This window comes from Petromyzon marinus, chromosome 75 (genome assembly GCF_048934315.1).
Source record: "Petromyzon marinus isolate PM22_M1 ecotype Great Lakes invasive population chromosome 75, UKy_Petmar_22M1.pri1.0, whole genome shotgun sequence".
Classification (NCBI taxonomy): domain Eukaryota; kingdom Metazoa; phylum Chordata; class Hyperoartia; order Petromyzontiformes; family Petromyzontidae; genus Petromyzon; species Petromyzon marinus.
In genome coordinates this window covers 27702-44393 of record NC_133741.1, presented here as the reverse complement: position 1 = coordinate 44393, position 16692 = coordinate 27702, and the positions used below count along the sequence as shown (strand labels likewise).

The 16692-nt window shown below is 44.6% G+C and overlaps 1 protein-coding gene across 1 annotated transcript; it reads right to left on the bottom strand.

Annotated features, from left to right (window-relative positions):
* Nucleotides 1–6048: 6048 nt before the first annotated feature.
* On the bottom strand, nucleotides 6049–15857 carry LOC142907182 (uncharacterized). The gene is made up of 4 exons (XM_076056435.1): nucleotides 14738–15857; nucleotides 13458–13912; nucleotides 8904–9007; nucleotides 6049–6285 (listed from the first exon to the last, which is right to left on the bottom strand). Exons 1-4 carry the CDS (start codon nucleotides 15088–15090, stop codon nucleotides 6049–6051), a joined length of 1149 nt encoding a protein of 382 aa, XP_075912550.1. The 5' UTR covers nucleotides 15091–15857.
* Nucleotides 15858–16692: the final 835 nt, after the last annotated feature.

Below are 16692 nucleotides of genomic sequence, written 5' to 3'. Positions count from 1 at the left end.
TCACGGGACAGACCCAGGAGCGGTGGGTTGACTGAGATCACTGGCAGAGGCAACGCCTGTGCTCCCCACTGTGTGCGTATGAATTCAAATATTGTACCGTACTTTCCTTCCTCTCCACGTTTATACAATGTTCACCTATCTCCACCAACCCGGTTTGGTCAGCGTGGTGAAGTATGGTCAATTAACCTCCTCTACAACACACTCGTTAACAACAATGCATTGAAAGGACATGTATATAATTGTCGACGTTTAGAGCAATGCTCCTACTTCATAGCAGGTAAACAGATGTAGTGGGTATCGAGGGTTTGAGACCAGCGCTGGCTGACACCATGGGGGCCTCGTGACAATCACACAGCACAACAGTACAGCATTAGAACACGTAATTTGTCAATTGCATGAACGTGAAATTTCGTAAAATCGAACATTGTAAATAGAGAGATACTTGAACATGAAGCAGGCCACCTCCATAACCTTCTTCCATTCCTCTCTGAAGGCCTCACCTCTTTTTAATAGCCCATCCCCTCCCTCTTCCCTCCCCACCGTTCCATTTTGTTCCGTTCCTTCCCTATATCTCTTGCATGAAGCCACATGTCCTCTGTTCGGGACACTCATTCCTCGGCCCTTGCACTGCCCTTGCCATATAAATCACTTTGTTTTTGTTACAGCTTTTAAATGTTGGAAAGCGTGCCTTGACCAAAGGTGCTCTATAAATATAGAAAAGGATAGGATCCCAGCTATGACCACATCCAGCACCTACATCACACAAATGTACTATCCCCATGTTAACAAAAATTAGTAACTATATATGACCACAAACCTATTGAGCAGAAGTTATTTCTGGGCAGTATTCGGGTTACGAACCTAGTTCGTTCCTGAGACCTATCGAAATTCGAACGGTTCGTAAGCCGGCAGTTCAGTTTGCAATTGCGAGTTCGCATTTTAAATCAATATTTTTCTTTTTTATATATATATTTTATGGAAGCGGGCGTTCGTAAGTCGAACACTCGCAAGTCGAGGACTGTCTGTTTACTTTGGGTTAGATGGTTTGAGTATAAAGGCAATATTCAGATATACTCTCCACCATCTGTCAGAGCAAATCAAATCAAGTGGTCACGTGGGAACCAATACCAATTAATTTGTTTTTTTACAATCCGTCTTTGAATTGTTGGTGACCGGGCTGAGGCCATCAGTTAACTATACCGGGAGAGCCCTGCCAGTCACAGGCAGGGTGCCACGGTGACTAGGAGATGTTAACTACCTCGCCTGCTATGCCTGTTGTATGCTATGCCTGTTTGGAGATTGCATGCCACTTTCTCTTCGTGGTCGCTGGGATTGTTCTCCATATTTGGAATCAAAGTGCGTTAAGAGTATTTGACTGCTGCTACAAATGTACACGTGATTAATGATCCACTTCGTTGAGCTATTATTTGTGGCCAGGTCGCTTATTTAAAAAAAGCTGTATTACTTAGTGGACTTTACCTGGTAAAATAAAAATAAAAGTTTAGTTTCAGTAGCCGGGGTTGAACCCAGCTTCTCAATGGTACCAGTCCAGCGCTGATCTTTGAGCAACCTGGCTACCTCTCTAATTGTCGACACGACGACTATGCGATGTGGCATTATTTCAAGCGGTTGGTGCATACGCATTTGTTTATTTGGATGTGGCAATGCTAAAGTGAGTGGTGCAGTATTGATTAGCGCGCTAAACTGTGAACCCAGCGATATGTAGATTTGGAGGTTGGTTTACTCCAGATAAGAATGCAAATTACACCAACGACCGAGTTCAAACGGCTGGAAGTCGTGTGGGGCGCTGTTGTGCAATCTGTAGGTGGCAGGCTGTCTCAATCGCCCGGAGGGGTGATTCATTGCAGGGCTGCGCCACTATCTCTATGCAAGCAGTCGAGAATACATGACTGATAACGGCTTGCAAAAGTTCAGTAAACTATATTTGTGCAAAGTAAAAAACAATAGGCAATAAAGTGCATATAATCAGTACGTGCCGTGTTACCACATTGTATGTTAATTTACTTAAATAGCATCGTGCAAATATGTTCTCCTACAAACGAACTCTATTCTCATTGCCATGAACTAAAACGTAATCTTGTCAAGTTTAACAAAAGCTATAAATCGCGACGTTATAAACTAAAAATAACCTTTGGGATTTATTGTCAAGCAGAGGAGTGTAACCTACATTCATCTGGGGGGGATGGTGGAGGAGTGCACGTTTTACCGCTCACCACCAACGCCTTTGTGCTGTTCCACGCTTCAGACACCATGGGACCAGCCCGACAACGCATCCACCAGAAAGACACAGAGCTTAACGTGTGCGTAACCACTATACGCGCCCAGCGAAGCGTGGACCTAAAAGGTTTGGATCGATCGTTAAGCGTTTGGTAAGTGACCTGTTGACCAAGACACTACCGTTCTCAGATGGTGCAAGGGAATTCACAGTTTTATTTACCAGTTAAACTCAACTGTGCTCTTAGCTCTTGTTCATAGGCGAGCTGGTCACACGTAATGATAGCTGATGATCGCAGTAGCTGATATCACCACACGTGAGAATTTATAACAGCAGTCTAATCATCTGAACCAAGGAACCCGGATAAAAACCCAAGCTCCGACCACCACAGCGAGAGCACACGCCGACTCCAAAAGTATAACAGAGGCACCGCCAGGGTCCAGCATGACGTCCTGTGTACCGATCGAGGGAGATAACATCTTCTCAGCGGCAAATAGCAGCGAAATATTGCCTTAGCATTAAAATTATGGATTCACATCTCCAATACAATATTTTGGGGATACTATCTGAACGTGGTGCTCTGGATGGATGACTGCTTCTTCTCTGTCTTGTTTTATTTATCCACAGTCTCAATGTAACTCTACATCTCTGTAAATAAACCACATTATACATATCAATCTAGCGTCCACGCAATGATCCCCTCCCCCTAGCCCACACACCCCCTCTTTCCCCCCCCTTGCCCCGCCCCCCGTTCTTACCTAGAAACCTCTTACCATGGCATCTCTCTCCCACTTCAGTAAAAAAAAAACTTCTTGCTGTTGGGTTTCCCACCTGATGATGATTGCTTGTGTTGCAATAGAAACGTCGTGATTTATTTTATTTTATACCTACGTGACTTTACCGAAAGAACCAAAGAGTATTATAAATATCTATAAATATATGTTGGTATATATATCTGACCATCAGTGAACGTGAAATAAAACTCGTGTTCATAGCCCTGCAGAAGTATTTGAGCCTTGGGACGCTAGTTCGACTCCCACTCATGGCCACCAACAATAGTGGTGATTATCTAAACCGGTTCTGGGCCTCCCCTAGGTCGACTCAGCCTCAAATGATAAAATGGTGCGGTAATGCAGTTTGACTTGGTGCTGGCCACCCACCTTGTGTGCTGTGCCTGCCGTTATTAGGTGCTCACTAACAGCTCCATAAGTCTATTAAAGCGATATGGGGAATCGTTTTCTGTGTTTGGTAGAGAAACCTTTCTAAAAACAAGATTTCCCATGTGGGTCGCTCGACCTCTAAATTAATCAGGCGTAAAAATGTGATTTGATCAACTTCTGTGGTTAACGGGACAGTCTATGTGTGGGTGATGTTTACATCCACGATAGCATGGTTGGCTAAGTGCAGTGCAAAATAAATTGAACATACAAACAACAACAGGACGTTTCCTTCATCTGACCACTGCTACATAGAAGCGACTTCTCTGTCCGTGGCCAGGAGCAGCTTCAAAGCCCCTACATTTACTTTAGCCGATGATATCACAAGTGATGTCCACCGTTGTTGTACAGCAGCCCTTTTGAGTGCATTCGATTGTAATGAGAGGCTGCCCTGCTGCAATTAACTCGTCACCACACTTGCGATCTAGAGGTCGATCCTTAGGCCTGGCATTTGGAGCGACGCTGCAAGCTTCTTAAATCTCGCTGCCTCTGTCCACCCAGCTGCGTAAATGGATACAGCACAGTTGGTCGATCGGCAGGTCGCATGCGGTGGTGGGGTAAAGCGTGGGTAACTCCCACCTCTTCCAACAAGGGAAGCATCTTGCAGGGCTGCACCTTTACTGACCGCACCGTCATTGATAAACCACGACGTGCATGGGTCCACGTATGACATGCGAGTAGGGGGTCCACGTGCAGCGTGCGAGGATGCGAGGAAGGGATTCACGTGCAGCGTGCGAGTAGGGGGTCCACGAGCAGCGTGCGAGGAGGGGGTCCACGAGCAGCGTGCGAGGAGGGGGTCCACGAGCAGCGTGCATGGAGGGGGGCCACTTGCGGCTTGTGAGGAGGGGGTCCAGGTGCGCCGTGAGTGGAAGGGGTCCATGTGCTGTGTGCGGGGAGGGGACCCACGTGCGGCGTGTGAGGAGGGGGTCCAGGGATCTGTAAGACAATCTCTCTGAGACGGCGCTGCTGAGCGTCATCGTTGTCTCCATCATTGACGAATGCTTTGTTGTCTCGACCAACAGCACCCCTCTTTGACTGCTGGCCCGACGACGACGACTCCACGTAGGAGAGCACGTGCAGCAGCATGAACAACCTGAACGGGGGCAGAGGGGGGGGGGGGCACGGAGGGGAAGGGGGAGGGGCACGGGGCGCCACGGTGGCAAAATGTCAGGAGTTAACGGGACAGACCTAGGAGCTAATTGTTGACTGACTGAGATGACTGACAATGCACCAGCTGTGACCCCTACTGTGCCAAATTGTTGTGTTTAGCTGCCCGGTGCTCTGCTTATGGATGCGAGCATCGCTCCTCTGCCCTCCATTATTGCTGGTGGGCGACTGCCTCCAACTGCCAAGTAGCATCTCCTCAGGAGTGGCCAATCTTGAGACCGCTGATACCAGTTATTGGCAAGTCCACTCATCTCTATATATCCTCTTGTACCATATCATTCCTTTTTTTCCCTAGCCCATGCCGTGCCCTTTTAGTCTGATCTATCCTGCCAAATAATAGCTGCTTTGCCATGCAGTGGCTGGGCATGGGGGCTACATGACCCAGCCAACACAGCCACGCTTGTGAGAGGAGCTCACCAATGGGAATGTGTCTAGATCTTTTAAGAATCTGTGAGCTCCTGACACAATCCAGTCTGGTTAAACCCAGGATGCATTGTAGGCAGGGTGACCTGAATGTTTCTAACCGGTGCAGATGTTACTTTAGACACCTCAACATCCTTCTCGAAAGAATAAAGAAGGGAAGATATCAATGTGGTCAAAGAAAATCCGGAGCTTCGCATGGAATGACAAACCAAGTAGTTTCCACCCAGTGTTACACAGCCGATGAAAAGATAATGCTGCCCGACTGTTTCGGAGTGAGACCTCGGCTGCGAAACCGGAGCTGGTTATTAGCACACTGCCCACACTCACATAAAGGCAAAGACATGGATCTCCTGGATAGCCTTAAGATACTGTTGGGGCAAGTGCTGTCAGCGAGTGGCACCTATGAAGGCCGGTACGGCACAAGGGGGGAAGTCCAGGACCATTTCAGATAATCGTTACTGTTGTTGGTCACTGAGTCGGCATGCACACACACCCCCTATGGCCACGCATGGGTCGACCCCCTCCCCTCCTCCTCACCTGTGGTACAGCATGCCAGGAACTGGACAATGAGCATGCTGGAGAAGGTGATGAGGAACATGAAGGCGAGGGGCAGCACGTCGATGACCGTCCCCTCGTTCTTCGTGCTCGGGATCTGGATGTAGAGGTCGGGCTCCCACGAACTGCAGTGCCAGGGTCGCCACCAGCCACAGGGCATTGATCATGAAGTAGACGAAAGTGCCCTGCACGTTGGGACAGACAGACCAGGCCTGATTTACATTGCATTGGCCGAGTGGCGGGGGGGATGACCCCGGGCTGTTTATGGATCCCCTCTTTGTGCGTTCATTTTTCTCCCCCACTGTCCACTCTCGACGCCAAATGGTCACTTCTGTTGTTATTGTTTTATTGTTCATGTATTTTACAGGATTAGTGGATTATTGGAACAATTAACAATTAATTCGTAGGAATAATAAGGCATAGGTAATTCAATGCCGTTTAAATCTTCTTCTACCACATGCCAAGTACGGTAAGTACTCGCTTAACGCCTGCTGTTTGCACAACGCGTTGTCGCTGGAACGCAATTTTTCTGTTATCGAAGCATCTCCGGTACTCGCGATGACGCGTTGCCAGTACCTTGTTTCTTATCTCGAAGAGTTCCTGCTTCACGCGTTTCCTGTGATCGTCATCTTCCTCCAGAGGCTTGAGGTAGTCACTGATCATGCTCTTCCAAAACTCGTCTTCCTCCTATGCATTCCCATCCACGGGACAGAAGGTTCACTTTGTGCGATTGTCCAAATAACAACAACTTACTCCGATGAATAATATTAATATTGTAATAGTAATAGGTTTTACCCTTTTAACTGGCAAAAAAACTGACACCTTTATTCAAGGCATCGTGTTTGCAATAACCACAACACAAGCAATCAAAATGCAAACAAAAGAGAAAACTCTGATAATAATATGCACTGTCCTTGAATTTGATTGGTCCACACCCGAGACGGCTTTTCTTAGAGCCTAGTCTCCACTGGTGTTAAATGCTCACCCCGAGCCCTCAATACTCTGATAGTGCGCTGTTTTTGAGTTGTACGCCTTTTGGCGTCTTCTGGTCCAACACCAGTGGAGACTAGGCTCTAAAAAAGCCGTCTCGGGTGTGGACCAATCAAATTCAAGGACAGTGCATATTATTATCAGAGTTGTCTCTTTTGTTTGCATTTTGACTGCTTGTATTGTGGTTATTGCAAACATGATGCCTTGAATAAAGGTGTCAGTTTTTGTGCCAGTTAAAAGGGTAAAACCTTTTACTATATCTTATTACTGGCAAAGGAGGTCTCATAATGAAAATATTAATATTCTTGGTTCTTTCGGTAAAGTCACGTAGAAGGGAAACAATAAAATAATACACATTTTAAACAATAAAATTTTTACGACATTTCGACTGCAACACAAGCAATCATCATCAGCTGTGAAAACCACAGCAAGAAAATTTGAAAAAAGTGGCGGTTTTATTAACGTTAGCACCACGTAGAGCGATTTTACAGTGTGTTCAGATGGACGAGTCCATCTATGTTCAGAAAAGATGAGGGGGGAGACGAAAATAATGGATGCGGTCTGAAAGCCACCGTAAGCGTGAACAATCAATTAAGATCCGAAATGGTTCATCAAATCCTTCCAATGATTGCTAAGCCAGAATCCATCTTCTCGGTTGAAATTGTCTCTGTGTTTGTATATGTGGATAGCCTCATGAACGAATCTCTTATGGTAGCCAGATGGCTTGCAAAGAACCTCTGTCTTGGAGAAGTCAATGTCATGTGAGCCTACTGAATTATAACAGTGATCTGCCACGGCCGAGGTATTGGTCCTACCGTGTTTTAGGTCTGCTTTGTGTTCACGAATGTCGTTTGGTTTCTCTAATGTAACTACTACCACAGATAATTTTGTTGTTTTAGATTTTTATTATTTTATTGTTTCCCTTCTACGTGACTTTACCGAAAGAACCAAGAATATGAATCCCTGCAGTCACGAAGGCTTTAAATCAAAATTAATATTAATGGTAATTTGTAATGCCCGATCACTGCACAGTTATTTGCTCGCTTTCGACGAGAGACATAGGGAGGGATTCAGAGACACGAGGAGGAATCACATATAGATGGGAAGGCAGCAGCAATGCACAGCATGAGACGGTGCTACCAACAATTACCCAAGCTCTGCAGTCCTCTGCATATAAATGTGTTCTCGGCAAATTAATGATTGTTCACATGTGGCAGAAAACCGGAGCAACCGGAGAAAATGCACGCGTGTGAGGGGGCAACATTATATCCTATACAGACGGAACAGGTGGATTCTACATTTGCTGTACCACCCGCTCCTGGCAAGCCAGGGTGCGGCTCCTTTCTGACGCCCACTGGAACTGAAATTCACGGCACCTTCTCAGTGTGTGATCCACCAACCACGTGTAGCACCAGCGTAGCCACCACCACCTCCAAGAATCATGACATCACTTCCTGTCCACTGTCCAGAATTGTTATCCAAATTGCACTGTCCTTGCACGAGATAAAAACTGCGAGTGGAACTCTCCCAGAACAATGCAGTGAAGCCCTACACGATAACTAGTGTTAAGGTATCTTTTTTAAAGTCTCAAAGCCACACATTAGAGGAACGCGCCACTTGTTTGATCGTCACAGAAAACGACACTCAGTCAACTTACGGCAATATTTGGACATCTGGCCAATGCGTTGAACAATTAAGCGAGACAGGCAGCCGGGGGAGGGGAATGATGACTTCTAAATTAATTGAGTTGCTTAGTACAAGATCCCCAACATTAATGTAAAATCTTAAACGTAAAAATCTCGACATTATTTTGATAGATTTATTTATTTCAGTAGGAAGGGCCCAATTAGCTGCCAGGCAGTTTCCCGATATATTTTCTTCATTAAAGTTGGTTGTTATCTTCTGGGCACTTATACACGAACTAGGACAAAGATCAAAGATCACCCGTGTAGTCTTAACAGACTGCTGGGGCACGTGCTGTTAGCGACCACCTCTGAAGACCAGCACGGCACACGAGGAGGTGGGTGGCCAGCACCACGTCCGGCCACCTTTGTCTCTTCAATTTGGGATATTTATACACTACACCAGGTACTCATTTGAGGCTGAGTCGACCTAGGAGAGACATAGGACCGGTTCAGATAATCGTCACTGGTGTTGGTGACTGAGCGGGAATCGAACTCAGGTCGCTCGATTCTAAGCGCAGTGTGTTAACCACTGCGCCACCACTCCCCACAACGTATATGTAGCACACGTACAAAGACCGACACAGACATAAAAACACACAGACATAAAGACACACAGACACAAGGACGCACCTGATCGAGGCTGCACCTCTGCGTGATGGCGTAACCCTGAGGCAGGACGTTCTCAAACATGACCTGCATCTTCTGGTGGCGCTGCCACACGAGGTCATGGCGCCCTGCAAGGGACAAAGGAGGATAGCGATGTGCGGTGCACTCCCACAGAGGCTCGGGAAAAAAGTTTACCGTGACTCAGCGAAGAGAGCTGCGCAGATGGTAGTGATTATTCTCATCGTTAGGCTGGTTTAGCCTGCAACAAAGCCTGGCTGAGTCGCAGGGCTCTGTGTTCATGAGGGTCTTACCAAGTTACCGTAGTAGAGGGGTGATGTTGCTGCTGAGTGCGGTCCAAATTAAGTGATTTGCAGTTATCTTTTTCAGAAGTGTAAAATTTTGGCCAATACCAATGACACATTGGAGGAAACTGGAGAAAAAGATGCCCATGCAGAACAGGGGGAGAGAATTCCTCAATCTCCCACGGTTCTACTGCAGCAGCAGCAACATGCCCTCATTACAGAGTGCTTGCCACAAATGAATCACAATAGCTTGCTATTCTCGTCTAGGAGCATTAACCATCACCCACACTTCGTTTATCCATTCATCGAACAAAGACGGTCACCGCATCGCGTGATTTCAGATGCGCGGTCTTGTTTAACTGACAAGCAACGACTTCGCATTTAATTTTCGATTTAAAGCTTTCGTGACTGCAGGGATTCATCTTCTTGGTTCTTTCGGTAAAGTCACGTAGAATGGAAATAAAATAATACAAATAAAACATAATAAAATTAAATTCTCACGACGTTTCGGCCACAACTCAAGTAGCCTTCTTCAGGTGAAGGAACAGAACTGTCGGGACGACAGCGCTTCAATGAACGCTGCTAAGATTCGCAGCGTCTTTTAAGCTAGGTGGGAGAAGTAAAGCGCCTTGACAAAGGTGTTTACATATCAAACAGGATAATTTAGCATTTAAATAGCGGTGTTAAAGTGTTGGATCAGCAGGGTGTTAAAGTCAGAAATTTGCTTGTAACTGGGAGATTAGCATGATGTTAATGTGAGGGATTAGCATGTGACTGGTCACGGAAATAGCTATGTTAAAGTCGAAGTTTATATATCAACAGAGGATTTAGTATATGGACGCTAAAGGACTGCAACTACCCAACTATCATACAATAAACCTATGTGAAAAAAACTAAGTATAAACTACATCAATGTTATCAATAAACTCTATATATTTCGATTTAAAGCTTTCGTGACTGCAATGATTCATCTTCTTTGGTTCTTTCGGTAAAGTCACGTAGAATGAGAATAAAATAATAAATTGATAAAATAAAATAACACAATAATATTATTATAAAATAAAATAACACAATAATATTATTGTGTTATTTTATTTTATCAATTTATTATTTTAAACTCTATATACTCCAATCAGCTGAGCTACTAACAATAAGTCGTTATACATTACAATGCCATATGGCGAAAAAATGGGTGGCGTTTTTTTCTTTTCAACGTTAGCACCACGGAAAGCGACGAGCTTTGTTCAGACGACGAGTCCATCTATGCTTGGAACGGAGGAGGGGAGAGAAACATCCACGATGCGCTGCTCTGTCCTGTGTTGCGTTACAACTATTTTATAAACTAGACTACAATACATTGCAATGTTATACCTTCCAATCTAAACTACATTGTATAATATCGTATACACAGCCCAATGTAAGCTCTAACATTATGCATTATATTGATGTCTCCAACTAAACTTTTTTCTACATTACACGACTATACACCGTAATATACACTGGCATAGACAAACCCACCCTTGAATTATACAATGCGTTACTATACACTACCCTATACTTTAGACTGTAAAATATTAGATTTGTAATATTACACTCTATTATTCTACCAACCCTACTGTATACCACACTGCTGTATATTCACTATACAATTACGATACTATATATTGCCTTATGATTTATGTTAAACATTATGATGTTATACTATTTATTATTATTATACAACATACTATAAACCATACCTTTGACCGTTGTGTGAACGGTATTTAGAGGCAGTGCCAGCGAATTCACCAAAGTTCCTGTACCTGACACCATCGCAATCATTGAAGACTTGGTTCATCAAGGACTGCATACTGATGTACCCCCCCCCCCCTGGTGAGACACTGCTTAACCAACACATACTTCACCTGGAATGGAACTTTCTACAAACAAACTGAGGGCACCCCAATGGGCACCCCCCTATCTCAGGTTGTAGCCAACGTTTTCATGGAGAAATTTGAAACTGACGCCATCCAGACTGCCACTCTACGCCCGACCTTATGGAAGAGGTACGTGGATGACACTTTTGTCATCTGGCCACATGGCCGGCCTGCTCTAGAACAATTCCTCGACCACATCAATTCCATACACCCAGCCATCAGATTTACCATGGAAGTCGAAAAAGATGGCAAGCTACCCTTTTTGGATGTCCTAATTTAAAGGAGACCTGATGGTTCAATGAGCCACTGTGTCTACAGGAAAGCTACGCATATGGATTTTTACTTAAAACCAGATTCCCACCACCATCTGTCCCAGAAGAACTCCCTCATCAAGACTCTATACCATTGAGCCCAATGCATTTCCGACCAGGAACACATTGCCAGTGAACTCTAGCACGTACACCAAGCTCTCAAGGCTAATGGTTACTCCGACTACACAATCCGCGAAACCATCACTCCAGCCATGAAGAAGGATTCTCTTGAGGAGTCATTCAAATCCATCACCTTACCCTACATTGCGGGGGTCACAAAAAAGATCTCCAAAATCCTGAATAAACACAAGATCCAGGTCCGATTCAACACAGTACATAAAATGCGTGATCTGGTTTCGTCTGTAAAAGATGTGGTTCCAGACATACAGTACCTGGGCGTCTACAAACTAAGTTGCCTCTGTGGTAGCAGCTACATTGGAGAAACCAAACGACATATCTCGGACCGCATCCGTGAACATAAAGCAGACTTGAAACACGGTAGGACGAACACCTCAGCCGTGGCAGATCACTGTTATAATTTAGTGGGCTCACATGACACGGAGGTTCTCTGCAAGCCATCCGGCTACCATGAGACATTCGTTCATGAGGCCATCCACATATACAAACACAGAGGCAATTTCAACCGAGAAGATGGATTCTGGCTTAGTAACCATTGGAAAGACGTTATAAACCATTTCGGTTCTTAATTGATTGTATTATATGGTGACTTTCAGACTGCAGTCCATTCCCTGGCATTGCCTCTAAATACTGTTCACACAACGGTCAAAGGTATAGCATGTTGTATAATAAATAGTTTAATATTGTAATGTTTAACATAATTCATAAGGCAATATATGGTATCGTAATTGTATAGTGAATATACAGCAGTGTGGTATAGAGTAGGGTTGGTAGAATAATACATAGTGTAATATTACAAGTCTATTTTACAGTCTAAAGTATAGGGTAGTGTATAGTAACGCATTGTATAATTTAATGGTGGGTTTGTCTATGGCAGTGTATATTACGGTGTATAGTCGTGTAATGTAGAAAAAAGTTTAGTTGGAGACATATCAATATAATGCATAATGTTAGAGCTTACCTTGGGCTGTATACGATATTATACAATGTAGTTTAGATTGGAAGGTATAACATTGCAATGTATTGTAGTCTAGTTTATAACATAGTTGTAACGCAACACAGAACAGAGCAGCGCATCGTGGCTGTTTCTCCTTCCTCCTTCGTTCCGAGCATAGATGGACTCGTCCGTCTGAACAAAGCTCGTCGCTTTCCGTGGTGCTAACGTTGAAAAGAAAATACCGCCACCCATTTTTTCGCCATATGGCATTGTAATGTATAACGACTTATTGTTAGTAGCTCAGCTGTTTGGAGAGTATATAGAGTTTATTGATAACATTGATGTAGTTTATATTTTAGTTTTTTATTAGTTTACTATATGGTATTCATTATGTAGTGTAGTGTATACCCAGTTACTTTATGTTAATAGCTCAACTTATTGAAGAATATATTGAGTACATTTATTATATTGATGTAGTTTATACTTAGTTTTTTTCACATCGGTTTATTGTATGATAGTTGGATAGTTGCAGTCCTTTAGCGTCCATATACTAAATGGCCCTGTTGATATGTAAACTTTGATTTTAACATAGCTATTTCCGTGACCAGTCACATGCTAATCTCTCACAATAACATCATGCTAATCTCCCAGTTACATGCGAATTTCTGACTTTAACACCCTGCTGATCCAACACTTTAACACCACTATTTCAATGCTCAATTATCCTGTTTGATATGTAAACTCCTTTGTCAAGGCGCTTTACTTCTCCCACCTAGCTTAAAAGACGTTGCGAATCTTAGCAGCGTTCATTTAAGCGCTGTCATCCCGAGAGTTCTGTTCCTTCACCTGAAGAAGCCTACTTGTGTTGTGGCCAAAACGTCGTGAGAATTTTATTTTTATTATTTTATTTCCATTCTATGTGACTTTAACGAAAGAACCAAGAAGACTTTGTCTTTGTTTGATGAAAATATTACCTTTGGTATGGAGGGCGAGGTCTGTGTCTGATTGCTCTGGAGGTCGACTTTTGCTCTCTACTTCTTCTGGATGCTCTGTCTGAGTGCTCGCGATGTCTTCTAGTCTCGTCTCTGCTCCTTCTGAATGCTCCATCTGAGTGTTTGCGATGTCCTCTTCTCTCGACTCGATCTCTGCTCCTTCAGGATGCTCCGTCTGAGTGCTTGCGATGCCCTGTCGTCTCTCCTCACTCTCTACTCCTTCTGGATGATCTGTCTGAGTGCTCACGATGTCCTCTGGTCTCGTCTCTGCTCCTTCTGGGTGCTCCATATGAGTGTTCGCGATGTCCTCTCCTCTCGCCTCGATCTCTGCTCCTTCTGGATGCTCCATCTGAGTGCTCGTAGTGTCCTGTTGTCTGGCCTCAATTGGACGCAGCTTCATCTCTCTGTCGAGTTCCACCGTGCACGACTCCACTCGGCTGGGAGGGATGATGATAAACTGTTAAACTAAACCATTATTTTTATTTTACCATGTAAGGCCCACTGAGCTATAAAGCTTTTTTGTAGAATCGACCTGAATATCACAAATTATAACTCAATGAGCGGCTTATCACGTGGAAATTACAGCAGCCAAATACTCTAATCACATGATGATTCTAAATGAGGAGTGAAAAAATCAGGGGACCCGGAATAAAATCCACACCAACATGGGGAGAGAAAGGAATAGACGCAGACTCCATATAGGCAACAGGCATCGTCAGGTTTGGGATCGAAGCCACTACCTCCTGCATACCAGGGGAGGTAGTTAACATCTAGCCACCACGGCGCCTAAGATACAAGCACAACTAGAATCACAGTTAATAAGTTGAGACAAGACTCAGTATTGACTTGAGTAAAATGTTATGTTGTAAATCCTCCTCCACCCGACACAGCCAATCAATAATCATAATCTGTATTTCTACTGCAGGAGGAGTCCGATGAGCTATGAACCTATTTTCACAGATGTCCAGTAGGTGTAGGGGATTAGAAAGTTAGAACATAAAACGATAGCAGTGCTAAGTATAGGAAAGATAAGAAAATAAATAAAGTATATGAGTGCAACTTGCATGAGTACATCAGTTACTGCCAATTTTTCAATACTAAATTCATAACTTGGGGCAAGGCAGCAAAACAACAGTCCCAAACCACACCAATATAACACAGTCCCTCAATAATATGGGACATAAACGTTGAACTATCGATACACGAGAGGTAAGGATCAAAGTTAAAATCATGGCTACAGGCTCTCAGTGAGGTGGTGGCACCTTGAACTGTCATCCTCCTGACTCAGTGCCGAGTATTTCTTCGGATAGACGCTGATCCTCCACTGGAAGCAGTCCCACTCGAGTGGCAGTATACAGCATTTCGTTCCATTCAAACGATGCTTGCGTTCCTTCTTCTGCTGGGACAGGAGGATGGGCATTGTGCTGAAGGCAGGGTCCTTCAATGATATCAAACCAGCGGAAAGCGCACACAAGCTGGAAGGCAGTTTCAGCTGCTCAGTGAACTGGCGCCAATAACTGTCCAAGCTCTGCGGTCCTCCATGTATGAAGATTTTATTGGCCAACGGGAAACCAGAACACCATGGAATAGACCCACAAATGCGAGGGGGAAACATTGCGTTCTATTCAGATGGAACAGATAGAGTCCATAATGGTCATACTACATTCTCCTGGAAAGTCAGTGAATGACTCCTCCTCGATACCCACCGTGTTGGATTAATGGACACGAGTGGCACAGCCACCACCACCGTTCTTGTCAAGAAACATAAACGATAATTTTGCAAGCTCCGGTCATCCTCTCATCAGTGGATTTTGGCTAACCATTGAACAAAAACAGTGACCACATCGCGTGCTTTTGGGTGCGCTTGTGCGTCCATCTGGAACCCTCTTACTTCCAATATGAGAAAGCAATTGGAGCTATGCACTTTTAAATCATTACATTGAAAACTAATTTCTTAAAAACTGCTCTTTGTGTTTAGAAACTTTCCTTCCTTCGCACCTCCAATTAGCACAGTTGGCTACACATGGTGTGAAAGAAGTTCAACATACATACATCTGGACCAGTCCTTGGCCTTCCCTAGATTGGCTCAGCCTCAAAAATAGCCAAATGTGATGTAGTAAACATGACAACAATGGAGACAAAGGCGGCCGGGCATGGTGGTGGCCACCTACCCTCTTATGTGCCATTCCGGACTTCACAGGTGCTACTCGCTAACAGCACTTGCCCCAACGGTCGGTTAAAAGCTATATGGGGATCGCTGCCTTCGTCTTGGCGGGGGTTGGGGGCATATGTTACACTTTTTTTGCAATGTACGTAGCCAATCATGCTAATCGGAGGTGCGGGACGGAGCAACAGAGGAGAATGGAGCAAAACTCCAAATAACGTTCGACACAAAAACAACAACGACAATAACGATAACACATAAAGTAACTCACCTCCTTAGGGGAGGGCTCAGTAGGCGCCTTGGTCTCACGCGTGCCCCATGATACGTTGTACATGTTGACCAATGAGTAGATGAGCAGCAGCAGGTATCCCGTGGGAATGCAGATGAGGTACAAGAATCCGTGCACGATGCAGAAGAACTCGCGCGGGTGCAGCGCCGCGGCGATGAGATGGATGCCCGCGAGAGTGATGAAGAAGATGCTGCTGGGTGTGAGGATACCGTTCTTGACAATGTCGCCGACCATAGCGAGCAGCGTGCCCGTCATGAGGAACATGTAGATCACGGTGAGCACCATGGCCACCTTAAAAAAAATACCAGGTATAAAGCTCTTTTCAGAAGCCACCTGGCCACAAATGATAGATCAACGAAGTGGCTCATCACGTGGTAATGTATATCAGCAGCCAGATTAAATGCAGAGGGAAGATAGAGAGAACACGTGGACTCCAAATACATAACAGGCGTTAAGGTCGGGATAGGGATCGAACCCACGACCTCATGTATACCATGCGAGGGAGTTTACATCTCGCCATCGCAGGAGGAAACCTTAGCCATCGGCGTCACCATTGTCCTTTTTGTCCAACCACCACCACTTCTTGGGAGTTACTTTGCATTTATTCCGCACTTTTCCACAAAGTCCTCAAGACCCTGCACTTTGCAAACAACAACAAAATAATGATAGCTCATTGTTCTTCTGGGTTCTTTCGGTAAAGTCATGTAGAATGGAGATGAAATAATAAAAATAATAATAATAACAGAATAAAATTCTCACGACGT

What these genes read in the sequence shown, in the direction of transcription:
- LOC142907182 (XM_076056435.1), bottom strand. Translation starts at nt 15,090, where the DNA reads ATGTTTCCCCCTCGCATTTGTGGGTCTATTCCATGGTGTTCTGGTTTC. An exon ending in CAGGAGGATGACAGTTCAAG is followed by an intron (nt 13,913 to 14,737) that starts GTGCCACCACCT and finishes CATCCCTCCCAG; the next exon opens with CCGAGTGGAGTCGTGCACGG. An exon ending in AGAGGTGCAGCCTCGATCAG is followed by an intron (nt 6,286 to 8,903) that starts GTGCGTCCTTGT and finishes GGGAATGCATAG; the next exon opens with GAGGAAGACGAGTTTTGGAA.